General features: G+C 43.7%; 2 protein-coding genes across 2 annotated transcripts in view; both read right to left on the bottom strand.

Annotated features, from left to right (window-relative positions):
• Positions 1-9,160, bottom strand: part of LOC137544824 (guanylate cyclase soluble subunit beta-2-like) — a 64,127-nt gene extending 54,967 nt beyond the window's left edge. Inside the window, exons 1-4 of the mRNA XM_068265917.1 lie at positions 9,126-9,160; positions 7,054-7,199; positions 5,469-5,524; positions 2,112-2,185 (exon numbers count right to left, since the gene is read on the bottom strand). Of these exons, the coding sequence (XP_068122018.1) occupies positions 2,112-2,185; positions 5,469-5,524; positions 7,054-7,199; positions 9,126-9,160 (311 nt within the window). The remainder of the gene's footprint in view (positions 1-2,111; positions 2,186-5,468; positions 5,525-7,053; positions 7,200-9,125) is intronic.
• Positions 9,161-11,769: 2,609 nt separating this feature from the next.
• C2H13orf42 (chromosome 2 C13orf42 homolog) lies at positions 11,770-22,529 on the bottom strand. The gene is made up of 3 exons (XM_068265059.1): positions 22,119-22,529; positions 12,916-13,063; positions 11,770-11,996 (listed from the first exon to the last, which is right to left on the bottom strand). The coding sequence occupies exons 1-3, from the start codon at positions 22,527-22,529 to the stop codon at positions 11,770-11,772; spliced, it is 786 nt and encodes a 261-aa protein (XP_068121160.1).
• Positions 22,530-24,592: the final 2,063 nt, after the last annotated feature.

The raw sequence follows: 24,592 nt of genomic DNA, 5'->3' as shown, positions 1-24,592 counted from the left end.
ATATTGTTACCATTGGTGCAGCAGCAGTTTTGTCTAGATTAGGGGGGGTCTAGTCAATGGAATGGCAAGAGCAGGGTGAGTAACCTCTTATTTTTTACTTGGGACTCTGCATAGGGAAGGGGGAGGGAGGCACTAGGGGAAGGGAGTGAGTCACCTTTCCATCATCAGGCGCATGTAGGCACATGCTTACAGTGCCTTATGGTAAATCCGGCCCTGCCTTCCACACATTTCAGTGTTGTGCAGCAGAGCGTCATTTTATATGCTCCAGTGTTGTATTGAATTTTCTCTGTTCTTTTCGACAGCTGCACACTCTCTGTTTGCATAATTGTAGCTCAGGTGCTGTATGCAAGCAAGCAAAGAGCATGCAGCTGCCACAGCGGTGAAGCAGATAATATAATGCTCCACTGTGGTTCTCTGCAGAAGGGAGAAAAGGATCGAGCCTCCATAATGGCCCTTAATTATAAATGTTGTCATACAATACTGATAGCAATTTGTTAGTGAAAAAGGAAATTGTTATTGCCCCAATAGTGTGTAAAAAGTAAACACATTTCCAGTGCTGGCTTTTAATATGTATTGATATTATGTGTTTTTGTATGACTACTATGCACTTAAATGGCGAGAAAATGTACAAGATTATTCTTGCATCTATCGATATACAAAAAAAATGTATTGTTAAAAACGAATCTTCAGATGTCATAGCTAGTTATCTATCAATCTCAACCGATTTCTTAATATTATATCACTTACCGGTAATTGTGAACACTAAGGAAAATGACAGATTCATTACCCATAGCTATAAACAAAAAACAGCCCATCCCCTGTACAAAACGTGTCCAAAAACAAATTAAAAGAGTAATCTATAATCATAAGTGAAAGGTACACTTACATTATATATATATTTATATATATTAATTATTTTAAATTAGATTAATACATTGATCCAGAGGAAATATTATCACAGTGGGTATATAAAATTTGGTAACACTCTATTTCTACAAACAGTTGATACTTTATACACAAGCCTATTTTTTTTAGCTCAAAAGTCCACCCCCCCCCCCCCACCCAGGTGTTATTATTATTATTTATTTATTTATAAAGCCCCAACATATTCTGTGGGGCTGTACACAGTAGGAAGACAAACATGGGGTGCATAATAATACAGACAATGATATACATCAAATATGGACACTGGTACAAAATACAGAACTGGTGATTACAATAGCAGATGTAACATGATGAATAATATGTATAACACAGTGCAAGCTATGAAATAAATAACATTCCAAGACACAAAAGGGTGAGAGAGCCCTGCCCTTGCGAGCTTACAGTCTAAAAGTTAAGTGTTAGTGGACATTCTTTTAACTGTGGTTTAAATGTGATTTTTTAAGTTTGTATACTTGCAATATTATTTTATATATTACATTTATTATCATATTATTATTGTAATATTATTTTCGTCCTTTAAAGTGAACCTAAAGTCAAGTAAAAAAAATGAGATTAACTCACCTGGGGCTTCCCTCAGCCCCCTGCAGTCGATCGGTGCCCTCGCAGCCCCGCTCCGATAGTCCAGGACCCGCCGGGCGAACACTTCCGGGTCGGCCGTCACCGGCCGACAGGCATGAGAACGCGAGTGATTCATCGCGTTCCCAGCCTGTATATCGCCCCCTATGCTGCTATTGCGGCCAGGAGGCTACTACCTTACCTCCTTCACTGTTTTAGCAAGTGTTGTAAGTGCTGTGCTGATAATAATTGGAAGAAGAAAAAGTGCAGTTAGAGATTGTACAAATGGGGGAGAGGAGAGGGGGCATTTTTGAATGATAAATTCCAAGCACAAACTGTATAGGCACAAAATACCACTTTTATTGCACCTGCTGGGAGTGATTTGTCAGCATTTCTAAAGCCAGATTAATATCAGTAATAGAACAGAGTAGCAGCTTTTACTGTGCTTTGTCAGTATCTTAAAATGAGATAAAATTAAGAATGCAATGTATGAATGATCAGGGACCCATTTTAAGAACTTTAATCCTGCATAATTATTATTAGTACAAAAACACGTTGGGAAAACATAGCTAAAGTGTCAAAGTAAAATATGCCTCTAATAAAATACTTACTTTATTTTTTGCCATGTGTCATCCCCAAATTTTTCTATCACAAGAGATTTTAAACAAGTATTAATGAATCCGTACTAGAAATAAAGAAATACGATAAACGCTGTGACAAAGTGCATCAATTATGCAACATGCTAAAAGAATACGGCATAACATTTTTCAGATTGGAGTCTTGAAAATTATATATTTATTAAGTATCTTACCAAGACAAAGTTACCATGAAATCCACATGTTCGTTATAAACAAAATAATAATTATTTTAATTTGTGACTTGTAAAGTGAAAATAATTAAGTGGTCCTCCTACCATGGTTGGAGTGAGGATAACTAGGTGACAATGTGCTCTCCAGATGGCGTCGTTGTGAATTCTTGAGATGTTCTTATCTCTTTCTCTACTGTCGGTGCTCCTTCAGCTATGCTAGCTTATAATAAACAGATTTTATACAACCTCTGCTCATCTAACACACGTATTTGTGGGCGGAGGTGTAAACACACTACTAATGAAACATCTCTGGATTTCTAGGTAAGATTAGATAGTAAAGCATCGTGGAAAGGTTTTGTAGGAATTTTAATGCATTATTCATACTGGCATTATTGTGGAAAAAAAACCACCCATATTTATTGCTTACATTTATTTTCTGAATATTTTATCAACATTTTTTGTTTACATTTTTTTTAGTGATTGAGCATGAAACAGCAGTTCAAATCCATATACATGTAATGGGAATGGGTATATTAGGTTGGAGCAGAGATGGATTAAAGCACTCAGCAATCGAGAAGGCTCGAAGACAGGACTGCGCATATACAGCCGCTGAGACCAGAGCGCTAGTTGCAGATCTTCCTGAGGGGGCAATGGCACAATGGAGGGGCACCCAGAGGACAACAACGAACCTAAAAAAACTATGGTAGGTTAAACGTTTTTTTTCCAATTCAGGTGTGCGTTAACCACTTCACCCCAAAGCGTTTTTTACCCTCACGGACAAGAGCGATTTTCACCTTTCAGTGCTCATCCCTTTCATTTGCCAATAACTTAATCACTACTAATCACAATGAAATGATCTATATCTTGTTTTTTTCACCACTAATTAGGCTTTTTGTGGTTGATATTTGTTTTCAGTAATTACTTTATTTTCTATGCATTTTAAAGGGAAAAACAAGGAAAAAATGAAAAAAAAAATTTCATTCCCTATAGTTTAAATATAAACATTGCTACTGTACATAAAACCCACACATTTTATTTGCCTATTTGTCTTGGTTATTACAAGATTTTAATTATGTCCCTAGTACAAAGTAAGGTGACAATATATTATTTGGTAATAAAGGTGTATTTTTTCTATGGAGTTTTTGTTTTTCACTAATCTCACGTGCACGCCCGCGGGAACGCACGTGCACGGGCACAGCGGCAGCAGCACTGTGTGACTTATAAAAACGTCATGGAGCTGTTAAGAGGCTCTAGCAGGACGTTTTTATAAGTCTGATTGTCATTAAGTGGTTAAGTAGCTCTACCCAAAGTTCAAGTGTTTACCCCAATGCATTTGCAAAACTTTACGCCATCTATTGATGGTGGCAATTAAATCAGTTTTACGAGTCAAAGTGAAATATGAATTAAACCAAGTAGCTCAAGGTTGTAAAGCAATCATTACTGCTTGATTGGTTTCCAGTCAGGGAGAAATAGATCAGTTGCCACGTCTGTCGCATAATTTGTGGCCTCTACAAAAACAATAAACCACAAACTACAGAATGCTACAGGACACAGCCGACAGACATGGGAACGCGAGTGATTGTTCGCGTTCCCAGCCTGTATATCTGCTGCTATCGCGTTCCCATGCCTGTCGGCCGGTGAAGGCCAAACCGGAAGTGTTCGCCGGCAAGTCCTGGACCATCGGAGCGGGGCTGCGAGGGCACCGATCGGCTCCAGGGGGCTGAGGGAAGCCCCAGGTGAGTTCATCTCATTTTTTTTGCCTGGCTTTAGGTTCACTTTAACCATTTTACAATTGAAAAAGTACCAAAAGATTGGTAAAAAGGAAATTCAGTATTTTTTTTTGCTTGCTGGTGATGTGAAAGGTATTTTATGACAAAGTGTGAAAATATCACCTAGGAGAAAACTCAGAAAAAAAAGTTAATCGCATATGGGCTATTGGGTCCAGTCCAATTCCCCTTTTCTCCTAAGTTTTTTCTTAGGAGAATCTTTCATATTCTGTTTAAAACAACTTTTCAGCACTGCAATTGAGAGTACCACACAGTAGTTGAAATAGTACTGTCAAAAGTATTGAGTGCTTTCTTGCTTGCTGGTGGTTTAAGGAGACTCTGTAATAAAAAAAAAAAAATGGGCCCCTGGGTGGTACTCACCTCGGGGGGGGGGGGGGGGGGTGATGCCTCTGGATCCTGTCGAGGCTTCCCCCGTCCTCTGTCCCACGGTGGTCTCACTGGGCCCCTCCTGAAACCACAGCCGACAATTTGTCAGGCTGTGGTGCAGGAGCCTGCAATATTTTCCTTCCCCGGCTCCAGGTGCAGCGGACATGGACTGGGATCAGCTTTTTTCGCCTGATCCCGAGCCGAGAACCGCTACTGCTCCTGCACAGGAGCCGGGAAAGGTAAATATTTACATGGGCGCCATTTGGAGGGGCCCAGCGAGATCACTGTGGGATGGAGGACGAATGGGGAAGCCTCGATAGGATCCAGAGGCTTCTTTCTCCAGAGGTAAGTACCCCCAGGGGCACTTTTATCTGTTACAGGTTTTCTTTTAAAGGGAACCAGAGAGGAACGTACAAAAAAAAGAAAAAGCTTTTATACATACCTGGGGCTTCTTCCAGCCCCATAAGCCTGGATCGCTCCCACGCCGCCATCCTCCGCTTCCTGGATCGTCGGTACCGGGTCCCGTCAATTCCGACGGACGCGGACAATTGTCCGCATCACAGCGGCTCCCTCCATACCCGTACGCATGCGGCTGCGCAGTAGGCAGCCTCATGCGTACTTGTATAGAGGGAGCGCCGTGTGATGCGGACAATTGGCCACGTCTGCCGTCTGACTGGCCGACTGGCGGCCATGACGGGACCCGGTACCGGCGGATCCAGGCAGCAAAGGACGGCGGCGTGGGAGTGATCCGTGCGTATGGGGCTGGAGGAAGCCCCAGGAATGTATAGTATCTTTTTCCTGGGGCCTCTGGTTCCCTTTAAGGCATTTTATTGGTAAGTTGTGAACATATCACCTAGGAGAAAAAAGTGAATTTGATCAGGACCATTGTGCTATTCGATGCATAAAAAAGAAAGAGTTCTTATTCTTGTTAAATGATTGTCATCTGTCTTGGAGATACGCATTTCATACCATAGTTACATAATTATTTGGGTTGAAAAAAGACATACGTCCTTCGAGTTCAACCAGAGAACAAAGTACAATACCATCCTGTTTTTATAGATTCCTATAATATAATAAGTGACTGTTAAATTATTCCAATTACTTAATGCATTTCAGAGGTTTCCAGCCACCTTAGGCCCCAGGCAGCGAGCGCACAGCTCCATCTCTGACCCACCCGTTAATATCTTATAAGATATTTTTTCCACTTAGTTTATGTGATATAGGCTGTTCCATCACATGCACTAAACCATTCCATGGCTAAAAGACAGCGAAATCATTTGAATGAAGAAATATCTCTTTTTCTACAGAGCAAGCTTGACAAGGTCGCCTGAGGCAGCAAGAGGTATAAATAAAATATACACAAAGTTTTAAATAAAATATATACAGTTTCAGATCTTTTGTTCAGTGTTTTTTTTATCATGTACTTTAAACTCCAGAAGAACTTCAGCAAAAATGTGTAACAACATTCAGAACAATTTATTTACTTCAGTCCACATTTGCTCTTTTATGTAGTTAGTAAAAAAAAAGAAGGAAAAAATGCACCGCTGGTTTTGAAGGTATTAAAAGGAAGCTGAGGTGAAAGTGTTATGGAAGCTGCCATATTTATTTCCTTTTAACCCTTACAGTACTAACATGGGCAGTGCGAGAAGGGTGACCGCCCTGGGCACAGACTGAGAAGTAGAAGAAGTGGAAGGACATAACCACTAGGTGGTAGGGAGCTGGTGACACACGGTGCAGCCAAATGGAAGAAGAAGATTACCAGCACGATCACCTTTGTTGTTTCCTCCTAGGCTGTCTGAATCAAGTCATCTTCACGTCACCAACACATGATGGCACCTGATGTCCTGTAGCGGTACTGCAGGCTGTCAGTGCGCGGTGCCCATGGGGGAGTCGGGTTTCCTGACTCTCTTCAACCTGTGTGTTTTCCTGGTCCCTGCTTCCTCCTGGATGAGCGGCTGGTCACTAGTAAGTAGGCAGATCTACTTGTGATCTGTGGCTGTGTGACTGTCCCTAAAGAGTAAGGGTTCGCAAGTCCTTGGGGGGGGATTGAATGGGGCGAGGGTTGCGTGCACAATTTTTATACTCTCACCCTGGGTGCAATTTATCCTAAAGATTGCCCTGCCAACATATGAAGCCCACTTAAAGTAAACCTGAGATGAAAGAAAACTTGGATTTTACTTACCTGGGCTTCTCCCAGCCCCACATAGTCTGTCAGATTACTCTGTATCCTCCTGCTCCCCTTTGTTGTTCAGCTGTCTGTGCTATTAAAGGCACATGTGCAGTCCTGATCACGCCCCTCCTTGATAACACTCCCATAGCTGGGAGCATTCTGCACATGCACAGTAATTTAAGGCTTGTAAATGCAGAACGTGAGCGCAATCGTGGAGGAGCACAGTCGGGACCACACATACACAGCAGCTAACGGAGCTGAGAATGGAAAAAACAAAGGGGACCAGGAGTACACTGTGGGACCTAACAAACTAATTGGGAGTGGGACAAGCCCCAGGTAAGTAAAAGCCTACTTTTTCTTTCATCTCAAGTTTACTTTAAAGTGAAACTGTAGATACTTTTTCAACACACGGTTTCACTTACCTGGGGCTTCTCCAAGCCCCCAGCAGCCGTCCTGTCCCGCGCCGGTCCTCCACAAGTCTCCGTTCTCCTGCCGCCACTCCGTTCCTTGACTTATAAGTTGAGGCCAGTGCAGTCCTGCTAAGCGTATCTTTTCTTCGCATTCCCCTCTGCAATAACGGAGACCTCGAAGAAAGGATACGCATGGCCAGAGCCGCGCAGGCGCAGTGGCCAGGCAGCGAAACCGAAAGTAGCTGGAGGTGGGAGAACTGAGGCTTGTGGAAGACCAATGCGGGACAGGACGGCTGCTGGGGCTGAAATAGTGTGTTGAAAAAGTATCTACAGTTCTGCTTTAAGGACCAGAGCAGCTTTAATATTTTAGCTATGTCCCTATTTAATCAGCAATTATTTTACTTAAGACTCCTAACTGATATATATATATATATATATATATATAATTTTTTTGGGGGGGGGGCAAACTAGTCTTTCTTTGGGAAGTATTTTCTTCCAAGAATCATTTTATATTTTATATTTTTGAAAGTAATAAAGAAGAAAAAAACTGAAAAAGATCATTATTTCTCAGTTTTTACCCATTATAGTTTTAAAATAAAAAGTGCCACTGTAGATAAAAATACACATTCTAATTGGCTATTTCTCCCGCTTATAACAAAACTTAAATTTTGTTCCTGCCACAATTTATGGTGAGGATATTTGATTCTGTAGTGAAGGTGGGTTTTTGCCACAGTGTGTACTTTTCACCATGAGCTGAAAAAAATAATTAAATGAATGGTAAACATTAAGGAGAAAGGGTTAATGGGGAAGGTTAATTAATAATTTTATTATGTATAGGGCGTGGTCCTTATAGACAGTGGACTTGGTTAAACAATACATTTTATTTGAATAGTTTTCACTGCATCCCCATTACTGTGGTTTCCCTATTACATTTCCCCCATTTGACCCATGGTCTCCCTCCCTTATACAGATCTCCCTGGTAATTTAGTGGTTCGCCCATAGGTTTCCCTGGTGGTTGAGTGGTTCCCCATATGTTTCTGTGATGTTCTAATGGTCCTCCATGCATTTCCTGGTCGATCTAGGGGCCCCATATGCGCTTCTCTTGGGGTCTAGTGGCCCCTCATATGCTTCGCTGGAGGTCTAGTGGCCCTCCATATGCTTCCTTGGTAGTCTAGTGGCCCCCATATGCTTCCTTGGTGGTCATTTTGCCCTCCATATGCCTCCCTGGTGGTCATTTTGCCCCCCATATGCTTCTTGGGTCACCTAGTGGCCCCAATAATGCCCCTGCTAGTGTAGTGCCCCCCATATGCTTCCCTGGTGGTCTAGTGGTCCCCATAGCTTCGTCAGTGGTCTAGGGGTACTCTATAGCTTTTCTGGTGGTCTAATGGTCCCCCATAGTTTTCTAGGGGGTCTAGTGCCTCCTCATTAGCTTCCCTGGTGGTCCAGTAGTTTCCCCATAGCTTACTGTAGTGATATAGTGGCCTTCCATAGTTTGCCTGATAGTGTTGTGGTCTCCCATGTGCAGAGATCGGAAGTGGAAAGCATGGTGGGTAAGTATTTACTCACCTCCCCTAGCTCCAGCATTGAGCACCTTCCCTCTGCTCAGTACCACATCTAGCCTAGTACTGCCGCAAAAACGGTGCGATGCTGGATGCCATCCTGAGCAGAGGAGAGAGAGGAGAGGTGAGATACTTTCCTCCCCTGTGCCTGCCTTTAGTGGCCACTATGATCAGTGGCTATCCTAGACACCACTTGGATCAGGAGCCAATCAGCACAGATCCTGATCAGCACAGGAATATGTCAACCGTCAGAGTGTGCGGAACAGAAAAAGTGGTGCAGTACTGAGAGGGATAAACAATACCAGTTGCCAGGCAGTCTAAATGATCTTTCTGGCATCAGCTGTGTCTGAATCACACACCTAAAACAAACATGTGCTTAATCCATATTTGAGTCAGAGCACCTGATCTGCGTGCTTGTTCAGGGTCTATGGCTAAATATATTACAAACACAAGATCGGGAGAACAGCCAGGCAACTTGCATTGTTTAAAAGGAAATAAATATGGCAGCCTCCCTATCACTCTCACCTTAGCTTTCCTTTAATGTGAATTCTAGACAACATGCAGCCGATACCGGCAAGTGCACTTTGTTTCAGCACTAAATATCGCCCTCTACTCTACTAAACATTAGATAGTGCTGATTGTTGGGGCAGAACAAGCCTGTAACCTGCTCAGGTACAATTCACACATGCAAGAACTTGTGCCTCCTTTCTGCTGTTATTAAAAAGTTCTCTTGGCACAGGTTGCCGATGAGAAAAGATTTAACATTAATTACAATAACTGGGGTGCAGCCCGGGTCAGATTTCTGCAGCCCAAGGGGCACCTAGATATGAAAGAGGGGTTGCTACATGTGAAGGAGGAAGCTGAAAATGGTGAGGAACACATGAAAAAGGGAAACTGATGCTCAACGGTGCTGTTCATTAACCAGTTAATGACAAAGTAACTTATGAAAATGTCCTGTTTGAGCCTGTTAACGGCAACAGGACATTTTAATAAGTCGCTCGTTTCCGCCGCCGCTCTGCACGTGTGCGTGCCGCTCCCACCGCCGTTTCCGTCGGGATTCCGTGTTCCGGGATTGGGGAAGAGGATCGCACAGTCCTCTACCCAAGCGCAATGCCTGGAATGAATGGACGTGACCGCGATCAGCAGCCACGTCCATTCATAAAACTGGAAACAGTCACAGCTTGGTTAAAGGGATAGTGTAGGGGGGTCGGGGGAAAATGAGTTTAACTTACTTCTAATGGTCCCCCGCAGACATCCTGTGCCCGCGCAGCCACTCACCGATGCTCCGGCCCCGCCTCTGGTTCACTTCTGGAATTTCAGACTTTAAAGTCTGAAAACCACTCCGCCTGCGTTGCCATGTCCTCACTCCCGCTGATGTTACCAGGAGCGTACTGCGCAGGCATAGACCATACTGGGCCTGCACAGTACGCTTCTGGTGACATCAGCAAGAGCGAGGACACGGCAACCCAGGCGCAGTGGTTTTCAGACTTTAAAGTCTGAAATTCCAGAAGTAAACTGGAGGCGGGGCCGGAGGATCAGAGAGTGGCTGCGCGGGCACAGGATGTCTGCGGGGGACAATTAGAAGCCCCGGGTAAGTTCAACTCATTTTCCCCTGACCCCCTACAGTATTCCTTTGAATGTAAAAAATACTGAAGTGAATACTTCCTATAAAACGGGAAAGTGCTCACTAGTGCCATCTGGTGGGCAAAAAGAAAAAATACACATACGGGCACATACATACATACACAATATTAATGAAATTAATAACTTACACTTCCAAAGCCCCCCCCCCCCCCCCCAAAAAAAAAAAACACTTTAAAATCAGTTTAAAAAAATACATAACTAGTTGCCTTAGGGACTCAGCTTTTTTAATCTATATTTTATGAGGGAAAAATACTTTTACTTAATTACATAGAGGCTTGTAATTATGGACCGGACAAGAAAAAAACAAAACAGAAAAATAACACCTATATTTCCAAATAATTTATTGTCACCATACATTGTGATAGGGACATAATTTGAACGGTTTAATAATTGGGACAACTGGGCAAATAAAATGTGTCGGTTTTATGCACAGGAGAAGGTTTAATTTTAAAACTATAATGGCCAAAAACTGAGATGTAATGAATTGTTTTCATTATTTTCTAATTTTTCCTGTTAAAACGCATTTAGAATAAAAAAAAATCTTAGAAAAATGTACTACCCACAGAAAGCCTAATTGGTAGCGAAAAAAACGAGGTATAGATCATTTTGTTGTGTTAAGTAGTAATAAAGTTATTAGGGAATAAAAGGGAGGAGCCCTGACAGGTGAAAATTGCTCTGGTCCGTTAGGGTAAAACCCCTTGGGGGTGAACTGGTTAAGGAAAGGGGCTGCTGTACATGGATGATATACATGGAAGAGGGGGCTGCACATGGAATGGGCACTGCTGCACAAGAAATGGAAGCCACAACATACTTGGCCTAGGGTTACAAAAAGTATAAATCCAGCCTTGAGTGCAGCGCTGTAATTCGTAGAGGATCACTAGTTGCCAATATCTGCTGGTGACGTCACATCTCAGTGTTGCTGGTCCAACATCCTCACCAGCTTCATTCACTTGGGCACAGTGTTTTCAAATGGTCGGTTCTTCACCTTGCATCTCTAGAATGTTTTAGAATTCAGTCTATTTCAGTCTATTCATAGTTAATCTGTTAATAAAATATCTACAGCGGTGCAAAAATTGGTCCAAACCAGTTTTCTCCATTCAAGGTTTCCTTCACTTCAAATATTGCATTTATTCCTGACACAGATATTGAGAGTCTCCACTGATTCTGCTCTGTCCACATCAGATCACTTAATCTGTGAGTTCCCTCAATCTGTCTCCTTCCTAATGTAAAATAAGTAGAATGGCCATCAAGTGGTATAAGACCCCCTTCCTAATGGCTCAGACATGGGAGAAAGCTAGGCTTTTCATTGCAAGCATCATTATGTTTTAGTCACTGGCTTAGAGAGTTGGTAAATGACTCAATGCATTTTCATCTGCCCAAAACTGGACAAAAGTGTTGGTTAGACTAATTTTCATTCTTTCTTTAACAATGTTGTTGATCTTTTCAGCAAGCAACACCAAGTAGCCATTTTGTATAAGCTTTGCAGCTTCCAAGCATGACAAAGAAATATGCTGCTTTACTTTGCTTATTTTACTTTGGGCCGAGGTTTAAATTTCAATGTATTAAAAGCTCCTTCTACAGCTTTGGGCAAATAGATTGGATGTCGCTCTATCCTTTTGGTGGTTATGGTGCCGATGCTGCTCCTCCAAGACTGGCTGTAGGCTGTTGCCTTAATGATGTCTTCTGTGGTCCTACGCGGAGCCCGCAGGATCCAGTTAGAGTGCAAACTGTGTTCTTTGCTACTGGTCGCCACTGCAGGCAAAAAGGAAAATCGAGTAAGTAACTTACTGAATAAGTACTTAACTTAATAAGCTATGTAAGGACTCAATGGTTCAAAGGACATCCAAGGTGAAAATAAATGGATGAGAAAAACAATCGTATCTATCCTCTGTCCTCTAAAAATGACCTTTTTTTTAAGATATGCCACAGTTTTATTTTATATTTAAATCTAGTATTTAAGTTGTTACTGTTTCATTGTCTCTGTTCAATGACACCCTCATTGAAGTATGTCAGGTCTCAAATCTATGAATTTTTGCCCCTTTTTATCTCTTTCCTGCTCTCAGAAGCCATTTACTGTTTTATGGCTATAATTACTTATTAGTGAGGGTTATGTTATAATCTGACCCAGTCTGACCTGGTCCCGACCCAGGCAGAAAATGTCACTTGTATACCTGATGTTTAACTTTTTCAGGCAGAGAAAGAAAAAAATGAATACAGCATAGTTAGTTGTGTGCCGGCACTGTACATACACATGTCTATCTCATCATGTTACATGTCACCTCGGTTGTCCTTTAAAGGAAACCTGAGGTGGAAGCTGCAACAAAAAAAGATAGGTAGGCGTTGAGAGGTCTGCGCTCACCGCTGGAATTGCTGGTGAGGTGAGCCGCACTGCCGCTAATTGTTTTTACACAAGGGGAGTGGAGGAGACGGGGTGGGAATCAGAAGACCACACAGGGGGACAAGGTAGGGAGTCCCCGACAACCCGGCGGGGCGGCAGTTTGTATCCACAAGCGATCGTAAGTTAGGGACTCCCTTGTCTTTGGAATATAAGACAATTTGTTGGGGGGAGGAAAAGTGCGTCTTATATTCCAAAACATACGGTCATTTTATAAAGACGGGAGCAATGGTGCGTATTCTTAATATGAAAACATTAAAAAACAAAATTACAAACCATCAAAGTCAACATCAGCGTGCTTGAAATCACTTGGCAATGTTCTTATTTTCTTTTCTGAATCCAGTTCTGCAATAACTGAGTCAAAATAAGCCAATGCATCGAGGATATCTCCATTAGGATGCTGCCTTATGTTGTCCTTCGAAACCTGTGTAAACAAATTGTTTGTCAGTCTTGCAGTCCAACAAAAACTTGAATATTGTCCATAGTTCATTTCTTATTGCAACACAGGACATACCTGGAAGGCATTGCACTGGTGTTTCCATACCATTAATTACTTAATTACTTATTTTTTTTTCCTGGGTTGCTGTCACTTACAGTTGGTAGTAAAAATGTTACACATCTAGATTATTAAAAAAAAAAAAAAAATATGTTACACATCTGACTAGGACTAGTCCATCTCCTCATGGTAGAGTCTCAGTATTACCTTATTCTTTACAAAAGCACCTACTGGAGATGATCTATACAAAGATGCTGACCAGTGGTAACCATAGTTGGGGCTTAAAGGAAAACTGTAGTGAAAGGTATATGGAGGCTGCCATATTTATTTCCTTTTACCTTGTTGCCGACCACGACACGCCGAAGGGCGTGGCCACGGCGGCAGCCCCAGGCCCGTCTAACGCCGGCGTAAAGTCCTGGGGCGGGCATTAGCAGGAGATTGTGCACGCTGATGTGCGCGCATCTCTGCTTGGATGAGAGAGCTCCGCTCCTCCATCAGTCTCCCACCGGCTATCGCCGCCCGCTAGGAGACTGTTAAATGGCAAAACAGCCATCTATTTACTTAGTACAGTGCTGTGATCTATGGCATCTCTGTACTGGGGATAGCCGTGTGACATGGCTATCCCCCTGGGCGACAGGGAAGCGATCTGCTGTCGTAGGCTGAAGCCTATGACAGCTGATCGCGCTGATTGGCTGGTGGGCGGGGGGAGGGAGGGAAGGTGGGCTATAAAAAAAATATACAGTTATTTATTTTAAAAAAATTATAATTATTTATAAAAAAATAAACAAACATCCCAGGAGGGATCAGAGCCTACCAATAGTGTGCTGAGTTGTACTGCCCTGCAGCGAGGCCTTAAAGCTGCAGTGGCCTATTTTGTGAAAATTGGCCTGATCTTTAGCGGGGTTTAACCATCCTGGCGGTATGGACGAGCTCAGCTCGTCCATTACCGCCGGAGGCTGCCGCTCAGGCCCTGCTGGGCCGATTTTCTTCAAATAAAAAGCAGCACACACAGCCGGCACTTTGCCAGGCGCGTGTGCTACCTGATCGCCGCCGCAGCGTGCCGATCCGCCGCGTGCAGCGGCGAAAGAGGGTCCCCCCAGCCGCCGGAGCCCAGAGCAGCCGGAACAAATAGTTCCGGCCAGCGCTAAGGGCTGGATCGGAGGCGGCTGACGTCAGGACGTCGGCTGACGTCCATGACGTCACTCCGCTCGTCGCTCATTGCAGCCTTCCTTGTTAATTCTGATCGCCTGAGGCGATCGGAATTACGCTTCAGGAGCGCCCTCTAGTGGGCTTTCATGCAACCAACTTTCAGATCTTAATAGAACGCCAGGGTGGTTAAAGGGACACTTAAGTCTCTGGAAAAAAATGAGTTTTACTCACCTGGGGCTTCCAGCAGCCCCCTGCAGCTGTATTGTGCCCACGCAGACTCCATCAGATGCTCCTGGCCCAGCTGGCAGCCACTTCCGGTTTCGGCGACAGGAGTCGACAGGGCAGGAACGCGAAGAATCACTCGCGTTCCCAGCCTGTCGAAACCGGAAGTGGCTGCCAGCTGGGCCAGGATCATCTGATGAAGTCTGCGTGGGCACAATACAGCTGCAGGGGGCTGCTGGAAGTAGTGTTGGGCGAACAGTGTTCGCCACTGTTCGGGTTCTGCAGAACATCACCCTGTTCGGGTGATGTTCGGGTTCGGCCGAACACCTGATGGTGTTCGGCCAAACTGTTCGGCCATATGGCCGAACTAAGAGCGCATGGCCGAACGTTACCCGAACGTTCGGCTAGCGCTGTGATTGGCCGAACGGGTCACGTGTAGTGTTGGGCGAACATCTAGATAATCGGGTTCGGGCCGAACATGGCCGAACTCCGAACATAATGGAAGTCAATGGGGACCCGAACTTTCGTGCTTTGTAAAGCCTCCTTATATGCTACATACCCCAAATTTACAGGGTATGTGCACCTTGGGAGTGGGTACAAGAGGAAAAAAATTTTAGCAAAAAGAGCTTATAGTTTTTGAGAAAATCGATTTTAAAGTTTCAAAGGGAAAACTGTCTTTTAAATGCGGGAAATGTCTGTTTTCTTTGCACAGGTAACATGCTTTTTGTCGGCATGCAGTCATAAATGTAATACATATAAGAGGTTCCAGGAAAAGGGACCGGTAACGCTAACCCAGCAGCAGCACACGTGATGGAACAGGAGGAGGGTGGCGCAGGAGGAGAAGGCCACGCTTTGAGACACAACAACCCAGGCCTTGCATGAGGACAAGAAGCGTGCGGATAGCAATTTGCATTTTGTCGCCATGCAGTCATAAATGTAATACAGATGAGAGGTTCAATAAACAGGGACCGGAAACGCTAACCCATCACAGATGTTCATTGTTCGTGTTACTTGGTTGGGGTCCGGGAGTGTTGCGTAGTCGTTTCCAATCCAGGATTGATTCATTTTAATTTGAGTCAGACGGTCTGCATTTTCTGTGGAGAGGCGGATATGCCGCCGATCTGTGACGATGCCTCCGGCAGCACTGAAACAGCGTTCCGACATAACGCTGGCTGCCGGGCAAGCCAGCACCTCTATTGCGTACATTGCCAGTTTGTGCCAGGTGTCTAGCTTCGATACCCAATAGTTGAATGGTGCAGATGGATTGTTCAACACAGCTACGCCATCTGACATGTAGTCCTTGACCATCTTCTCCAGGCGATCGGTGTTGGAGGTGGATCTGCACGCTTGCTGTTCTGTGTGCTGCTGCATGGGTGTCAGAAAATTTTCCCACTCCAAGGACACTGCCGATACCATTCCCTTTTGGGCACTAGCTGCGGCTTGTGTTGTTTGCTGCCCTCCTGGTCGTCCTGGGTTTGCGGAAGTCAGTCTGTCGGCGTACAACTGGCTAGAGGAGGGGGAGGATGTCAATCTCCTCTTTAAAGTCTCCACAAGGGCCTGCTGGTATTCTTCCATTTTGACCTGTCTGGCTCTTTCTTCAAGCAGTTTTGGAACATTGTGTTTGTACCGTGGATCCAGAAGGGTATAAACCCAGTAATTGGTGTTGTCCAGAATGCGCACAATGCGTGGGTCACGTTCAATGCAGTCCTAGGCCGAAGAGGTCATAGCCTAGGGTCACAAAACCTGTTTATTTGGGCAATTTCAATGGTGGCAAGTCTGACGTACATAAATCGCAGCAATGGCCGTTAGCAACGTCTAAATCTCACGAAATGTCTCATGCAGGTAGAAGACATATTGTTAGACTTGGGCTCCAAAGATGGGTTCCCTACATCTCTGCAAACCAGAGTTACAGGGCTCCAAATTTGGTAAAATCACCCATAGGCTTTCATTGGGCCTCCTATTTACAGTTCCAAAATCTCACATCTTTTCAAAGGGCAATTACTCAGCAGTGGCAAATTTTCTAGCATTGTAGGGACCCTTAGGGGGAACATGACTGGTGAGTTTCGGGCCCCTAGGCCAAAGAGGTCATAGCCTAGGGTCACAAAAACCTGTTTATTTGGGCTATTTAAATGGTAGTGATGGTGACGTACATAAATCGCAGCAATGGCCGTTAGCAAAGTCTGAATCTCACGAAATGTCTCATGCAGGTAGAAGACATATTGTTAGACTTGGATTCCAAAGATGGGGTCCCTACATCTCTGCAAACCAGAGTTACAGGGGTCCAAAATTGGTAAAATCCCCCATAGGATTTCATTGCCTCCCTATTTCACTTTCCAAAATCTCACATCTTTTCAAAGGGCAATGGCTCAGCAGTACCAAATTTTCTAGCATTGTAGGGACCCTTAGGGGGAACATGACTGGTGAGTTTCGGGCCCCTAGGCCGAAGAGGTCATAGCCTAGGGTCACAAAAACCTGTTTATTTGGGCTATTTCAATGGTAGTGATGGTGGCGTACATAAATCGCAGCAATGGCCGTTAGCAACGTCTGAATCTTACGAAATGTCTCATGCAGGTAGAAGACATATTGTTAGACTTGGATTCCAAAGATGGGGTCCCTACATCTCTGCAAACCAGAGTTACAGGGGTCCAAAATTGGTAAAATCCCCCATAGGATTTCATTGCCTCCCTATTTCACTTTCCAAAATCTCACATCTTTTCAAAGGGCAATGGCTCAGCAGTACCAAATTTTCTAGCATTGTAGGGACCCTTAGGGGGATCATGACTGGTGAGTTTTGCCACTGCTGAGCCATTGCCCTTTGAGATGGTGTGAGATTTTGGAATGGTAAATAGGAGGCCCAATGAAAGCCTATGGGGGATTTTACCAATTTTGGACCCCTGTAACTCTGGTTTGCAGAGATGTAGGGACCCCATCTTTGGAATCCAAGTCTAACAATATGTTTTCTACCTGCATGAGACATTTCGTGAGATTCAGACGTTGCTAACGGCCATGGCTGAGATTTATGTACGCCACCATCACTACCATTGAAATAGCCCAAATAAACAGGTTTTTGTGACCCTAGGCTATGACCTCTTCGGCCTAGGGGCCCGAAACTCACCAGTCATGTTCCCCCTAAGGGTCCCTACAATGCTAGAAAATTTGGTACTGCTGAGCCATTGCCCTTTGAAAAGATGTGAGATTTTGGAAAGTGAAATAGGGAGGCAATGAAATCCTATGGGGGATTTTACCAATTTTGGTCCCCTGTAACTCTGGTTTGCAGAGATGTAGGGACCCCATCTTTGGAATCCAAGTCTAACAATATGTCTTCTACCTGCATGAGACATTTTGTGAGATTCAGACGTTGCTAACGGCCATGGCTGAGATTTATGTACGCCACCATCACTACCATTGAAATAGCCCAAATAAACAGGTTTTTGTGACCCTAGGCTATGACCTCTTCGGCCTAGGGGCCCGAAACTCACCAGTCATGTTCCCCTAAGGGTCCCTACAATGCTAGAAAATTTGGTACTGCTGAGCCATTGCCCTTTGAAAAGATGTGAGATTTTGGAAAGTGAAATAGGGAGGCAATGAAATCCTATGGGGGATTTTACCAATTTTGGACCCCTGTAACTCTGGTTTGCAGAGATGTAGGGACCCCATCTTTGGAATCCAAGTCTAACAATATGTCTTCTACCTGCATGAGACATTTCGTGAGATTCAGACTTTGCTAACGGCCATTGCTGCGATTTATGTACGTCACCATCACTACCATTTAAATAGCCCAAATAAACAGGTTTTTGTGACCCTAGGCTATGACCTCTTTGGCCTAGGGGCCCGAAACTCACCAGTCATGTTCCCCCTAAGGGTCCCTACAATGCTAGAAAATTTGCCACTGCTAAGTAATTGCCCTTTAAAAAGATGTGAGATTTTGGAACTGTAAATAGGAGGCCCAATGAAAGCCTATGGGTGATTTTACCAAATTTGGAGCCCTGTAACTCTGGTTTGCAGAGATGTAGGGAACCCATCTTTGGAGCCCAAGTCTAACAATATGTCTTCTACCTGCATGAGACATTTCGTGAGATTCAGACGTTGCTAACGGCCATTGCTGCGATTTATGTACGTCAGACTCGCTACCATTGAAATTGCCCAAATAAACAGGTTTTGTGACCCTAGGCTATGACCTCTTCGGCCTAGGACTGCATTGAACGCGACCCACGCATTGTGCGCATTCTGGACAACACCAATTACTGGGTTTATACCCTTCTGGATCCACGGTACAAACACAATGTTCCAAAACTGCTTGAAGAAAGAGCCAGACAGGTCAAAATGGAAGAATACCAGCAGGCCCTTGTGGAGACTTTAGAGAGGAGATCGACATCCTCCCCCTCCTCTAGCCAGTTGTACGCCGACAGACTGACTTCCGCAAACCCAGGACGACCAGGAGGGCAGCAAACAACACAAGCCGCAGCTAGTGCCCAAAAGGGAATGGTATCGGCAGTGTCCTTGGAGTGGGAAAATTTTCTGACACCCATGCAGCAGCACACAGAACAGCAAGCGTGCAGATCCACCTCCAACACCGATCGCCTGGAGAAGATGGTCAAGGACTACATGTCAGATGGCGTAGCTGTGTTGAACAATCCATCTGCACCCTTCAACTATTGGGTATTGAAGCTAGACACCTGGCACAAACTGGCAATGTACGCAATAGAGGTGCTGGCTTGCCCGGCAGCCAGCGTTATGTCGGAACGCTGTTTCAGTGCTGCCGGAGGCATCGTCACAGATCGGCGGCGTATCCGCCTCTCCACAGAAAATGCAGACCGTCTGACTCAAATTAAAATGAATCAATCCTGGATTGGAAACGACTACGCAACACTCCCGGACCCCAACCAAGTAACATGAACAATGAACATCTGTGATGGGTTAGCGTTTCCGGTCCCTGTTTATTGAACCTCTCATCTGTATTACATTTATGACTGCATGGCGACAAAATGCAAATTGCTATCCGCACGCTTCTTGTCCTCATGCAAGGCCTGGGTTGTTGTGTCTCAAAGCGTGGCCTTCTCCTCCTGCGCCACCCTCCTCCTGTTCCATCACGTGTGCTGCTGCTGGGTTAGCGTTACCGGTCCCTTTTCCTGGAACCTCTTATATGTATTACATTTATGACTGCATGCCGACAAAAAGCATGTTACCTGTGCAAAGAAAACAGACATTTCCCGCATTTAAAAGACAGTTTTCCCTTTGAAACTTTAAAATCGATTTTCTCAAAAACTATAAGCTCTTTTTGCTAATTTTTTTTCCTCTTGTACCCACTCCCAAGGTGCACATACCCTGAAAATTTGGGGTATGTAGCATGTAAGGAGGCTTTACAAAGCACAAAAGTTCGGGTCCCCATTGACTTCCATTATGTTCGGAGTTCGGGTCGAACACCCGAACATCGCGGCCATGTTCGGCCTGTTCGGCCCGAACCCGAACATCTAGATGTTTGCCCAACACTAGCTGGAAGCCCCAGGTGAGTAAGACTCATTTTTCCCAGAGACTTAAGTGACCCTTTAAGCCCGTGGACCTTAAAGTGGACCCAAATTAAAAATACAAGATTTAAGAAATAAAATCTATTTTCTAAATTATAATAATAATTAGCAGCCTTTTTTCAGCTGCATGATGACAAATATAAAATATTTTACATTTAATGGAGAAACCCCTCCCTTCCTTTCATATTGCCGGGACAGAAACCGGCAAACTGGTGGAGTAGGTGGTGTCTGGCAAAGGAGGAATTGCTAATGGCTGCCACCTGTATAACCCTAGTTATGAAAAGAGAAGGGTGAAAAGCATGCACTGAAATGCTCATAGGCTTGAAGGAGTGTTTATTTATCTTTGTATGTGTCAGAGTGGTGCAACTAAATATTTTGAATTAAAAAAATGTTTGGTTTGGGTCCGCTTTAAGTAGTTAAGCAATACCAGTTGCCTGGCTTCCCTGCTGATCCTCTGCCTCCAATACTTTTAGCCATAGCCCCTGAACAAGCATGCGGCAGATCAGGTGTTTCTGACATTGTCAGATCTGACAAGATTAGCTGCACGCTTGTTTCTGGTGTGATTTAGACACTACTGCAGCCAGATAGATCAACAGGGCTGCCAGGCAACTGGTATTGTTTAACAGGAAATTAATATGGCAGTCACCATATCCCTCCCACTGCAGTTGTCCTTTAACAAGACCATCTTTTACTATCAGCACTTAAGACCCCCGACGGTTGTTTAGTAGCCGATATGAATGGCATCTTAGTGGATGCCATTCGTATCAGTTGCCATTATGGAATCCCTGTGTCTGTAGCCAATTCTGATGTCATTTCCTCCCTTACTCTGGGAGGATGGCGGCCAATGCAAACACACACAGCCTTCAGGCATTCCCACCAGCTCTGCAATAGAAAGTGCATTGTCACTGTGTGACTCTGCAGCTTCTCAGTATGAGAAATACTGGCCAATCAGAGAGGAACAGATGTGTGGGAGGGGAAAACAGGAGGGAAAGAGGCGTCAGCCAATCAGGCTGCATTAGTTAAGACTGAGGGGAAAGTAAAGAAGCAAAAAAAGACAACCCAGCATGCTCTGCAACTTCCTTTGTGCTGCAGATGTACCAAATAAGAGCCAGATAAACTGGGGAATGATCTTTTATCAACAACAAAAGTAAGAGTGAGTTTTAACTTTTGGATTGCCTGGTTAGCATCCTTTTTACTTGTTTACCAGATAAAAATAAAGAATTGATTTTTGATTTTATGCCTTACAGTTCCACTTTAAAGTATTGTATAGGATGTTCCGAGACCTAATTCCGGAACATTCTATCCAAGATGGCAATGCCAGAACAAAAACTATAAATAGAAGAGCCGCTAGTCTGGCAAAAAGAAGGCCTTATCCTTGCAATGAATGGACAGGTGGCAGTGTGGAGGGTGAGACATATATGGCAGTTCAGGAGTAATCCACACTAACCTAGAGGATTCTCTTTTTTATCATTTAGATGGGCTTCCGATCTTCTTTTATAAATATTCCATTCATTTATTCATAATGCCTAAAAGTATTTTTTTCCATGGTTAAACTAGTACTGAATGTGTGAATTAAAGAGGAACTGTAGTGAAAATAATATACGGAATAAAATTGCTTATTTTTTTTTAATCATTATTATTTTTTTTACAATATTCATTTATAAATGATTTAGTCAGTGTTTGTCCATTGTAAAATCTTTCCATTTACATTCTGAAATGTATCACAGGAGGTGACATCTTTAGTTCTGTCAGGTTATCTCTGAGAAATGTTCGTTTACTAAGAGTTCCAAAGCCAGTACAAAATATACCTGGCCTCCCAGAATGCTCTGGGGGAGGGGGGATTCCGCATAGCTAATCAGCCAAGGCAAAGAATCACTGGGAGGGTGGGGCTACATACCAATATACAGCAATATATAGCTATAAGAAGTGTTTCTAATGCTGAAACCAAGGAGGACATTACCATAAAAGTGGGTATCCTGAATAATTTACAGCATTCTGCTATATGTCACTACAGGGCCTCTTTAATGAAATTATACATTTATTACAAAGGCAAGCCCATTGGCCGCATCATATCTCCCTCTTCTTACCTTAGAGTCGTCATTCTGTGTTGGCTTTTTTCCGACTTTGGAAGACTTGGTGGATGTTGGAGAGTAATCGGGGGCCCCAGTCATACACTTCAAGTCATGCAGACTGCTCAGGTATTTTTTCCTAAGTGCTAACAAGTCCTGGAGGTATTGCAGGAAGTCCTGGGTCTTGGCAAACATCCATGCAGAGTCCTCGTCATTGTAATGGCAGCAACCTGTCTCCTCAATGTTCGTAGTACTTTTGTATTTTTTCAGTGTCTCATTGAAGGTCGGTCTCCCACCGACCACAAACATGGAAGTGCTTCGGACCAGTCGTACCGGCGATACCGTCCCACCATGAGAAGATGGAGGACCATCCACAAGGTCACGACTGCAAGAGTTTGGATGGAAGGCAGCATGAATTCTTCTCAACATTGTTCTTTGTGTAATAGAAGTTTTCTGACAAGAATTCCAAGTGACATGTGCAGGGCTCTCCTCTATGTAACAGAACCCTTCTCAACAAGTGTGGGCACACAAAGATCAGCGTACGATGGAGTCTGGCACGTGTGACTTCTGTAAGTGCGGTTCATTCGGCCATAGATTAGTGCAGAGAATGTGCTACTCTTCATCAGAAACTTTGTCCAATAAAAATGAATGAAGAATTATTGTTTTGATGCTTTTCCAGTCAGCATCCTTTTAGAGTTAGTCTGGTCCAAGGCACAAAGGCTCATCTCTGATAGTCTGTAGCCAAGGATCTCAAGTGTTTTTCTCCATGGTAACGGAAAAGCTGCAGGCTATCCGGTGTCCGTTCATTGTTGAGGGAACGGCAGAGTCAGATAACCAGATGCAACCTACACTTGATAGGAAGTACGCTGAAATAGTTAATTTATTGCACAGGTAGAGAATGCAAACATGAATCTGGAAAATAATGAATACAGTTTAATATAATATATTGAGCATAATTTATTTCTCTGTAGTTAAAAAAAAATGCTGTTTGGAGTTTTGCTCTTTAGCTAAGGAGGAGACTTATGTTTTAGTGCTCTCTATATAGATTCTCCATCACTAATCGATTTGAAAGCTGTTGTGCCTTCATTCTCTGAAACAAAAAAATCGATTCTGTGTCGATCAAAATCATGTGAACAGTAACTTTCCGATCTTGTTCATCTTGTCTGATTAAGTAAATTGGTCGATTCGACTAGAAATCGGCCAATTTTAATCAGTTGAGCAGAATGGAATGATAGATTCTCCCTCGGTCCGACAAAAATTATGGAACCGAATGGTCGATCATACGGGAAAATCAAGTAATGTTTTGGCACTTTTATTCTTCATAAAGTATTTAGGAAGTCTAATCCAACTGCTATTGACATTAGAATATATGTTATTCACATTGACAGTTCAGTTTGGTTGCTTCAAGTTGGTATTTATTTTTAAGCATAGATTAGAACATCAAGATCAAATGGAAAGACATTTACACTGGTTGAGTGATTTCTTAGCTGCCCTAAACAGGGCCAGATTTGCCATAAGGCACTGTAGGCACATGCCTAAAGGCGCCTGATGATGGAAAGGCGGCTTACTCCACCTCCTGAACGCCTCCCTCCTTCCTTCCCTATACAGTCCTGATGAGAGTTTAAATAGGAGGTTATTCACCTTGCTCTTGGCATTCCTTCAGTCAGGGGCATCTCTAGCTACTTTATATTGAGGGTACTTCTGGCTACCTAATACTAAAGGGCACCTGTAGCTACCTATTATGGGCAAGGAAAATAAGGGAGAAGTGACATCTGGCACAACAAGCAGACTTGGTTTTTAGGTTTTAGGTTCATGGAGGGTGAAATTTAAGATGCCAGAACATCTGTGCTTATAGGCTCCTTTGAGGTAAATCCGGGCATGGTCCTAAACTAAGTACTCAGGGCAGCCAATCAGAATCCTTCATCTGGGCACCAATTTTGCTCAGTTGTCTGTATTTGCCGCTCAATGAGGGTATGCAGATTTCCAACACCCTTGACTTGTAGTTCTTATGTGCAGAGATGGTTGTAGGTAATGATGTGATGAGATTGTTCATTGCGAAGCAGGTAAGAAGAGCAGAAGACGCACCTGTTAATTTGGGCTCTACTATAGGCTGCCATGTAATTAGCTGCTATAGTGGCAATGAGATGTAATTTAGGCACTGCTATAGGCCACTATGTAATTAGCAGCTATAGCGGTGCCGAGGGTATAATTTGCGCTCCACTATTTAAATTGGGGCTATAGTGGCACACTTAGGTCTAACAGCAGTGGGAGTGGCCTGTGCAGTCTGCGGAGGACAGCCTCGGGAGAAGAGTGCAATGGCTGCAGCTGCTTTCCAACTGAGAGCTTGTGTTGGGCCTCGGGGCATTGATAGTAGAATATCAGTAAATATACCAATTTTCTAGTATCGGCATTACCCTGCACCCTTTTTAATAGGCGCCTTATTTAAATGTACTCTGTTCACTGATATCTTGATTTTTACTAGGTAGACCACA

This window comes from Hyperolius riggenbachi, chromosome 2 (genome assembly GCF_040937935.1).
Source record: "Hyperolius riggenbachi isolate aHypRig1 chromosome 2, aHypRig1.pri, whole genome shotgun sequence".
NCBI classification, from domain to species: domain Eukaryota; kingdom Metazoa; phylum Chordata; class Amphibia; order Anura; family Hyperoliidae; genus Hyperolius; species Hyperolius riggenbachi.
Note: the sequence above shows the minus strand (reverse complement) of the source record. Positions and strands in the feature narration are given on the sequence as shown.

What these genes read in the sequence shown, in the direction of transcription:
- C2H13orf42 (XM_068265059.1), bottom strand. Translation starts at nt 22,529, where the DNA reads ATGTTGAGAAGAATTCATGCTGCCTTCCATCCAAACTCTTGCAGTCGT. An exon ending in CACAGAATGACGACTCTAAG is followed by an intron (nt 13,064 to 22,118) that starts GTAAGAAGAGGG and finishes TTGTTTACACAG; the next exon opens with GTTTCGAAGGACAACATAAG. An exon ending in CGCTGATGTTGACTTTGATG is followed by an intron (nt 11,997 to 12,915) that starts GTTTGTAATTTT and finishes TTTTGCCTGCAG; the next exon opens with TGGCGACCAGTAGCAAAGAA.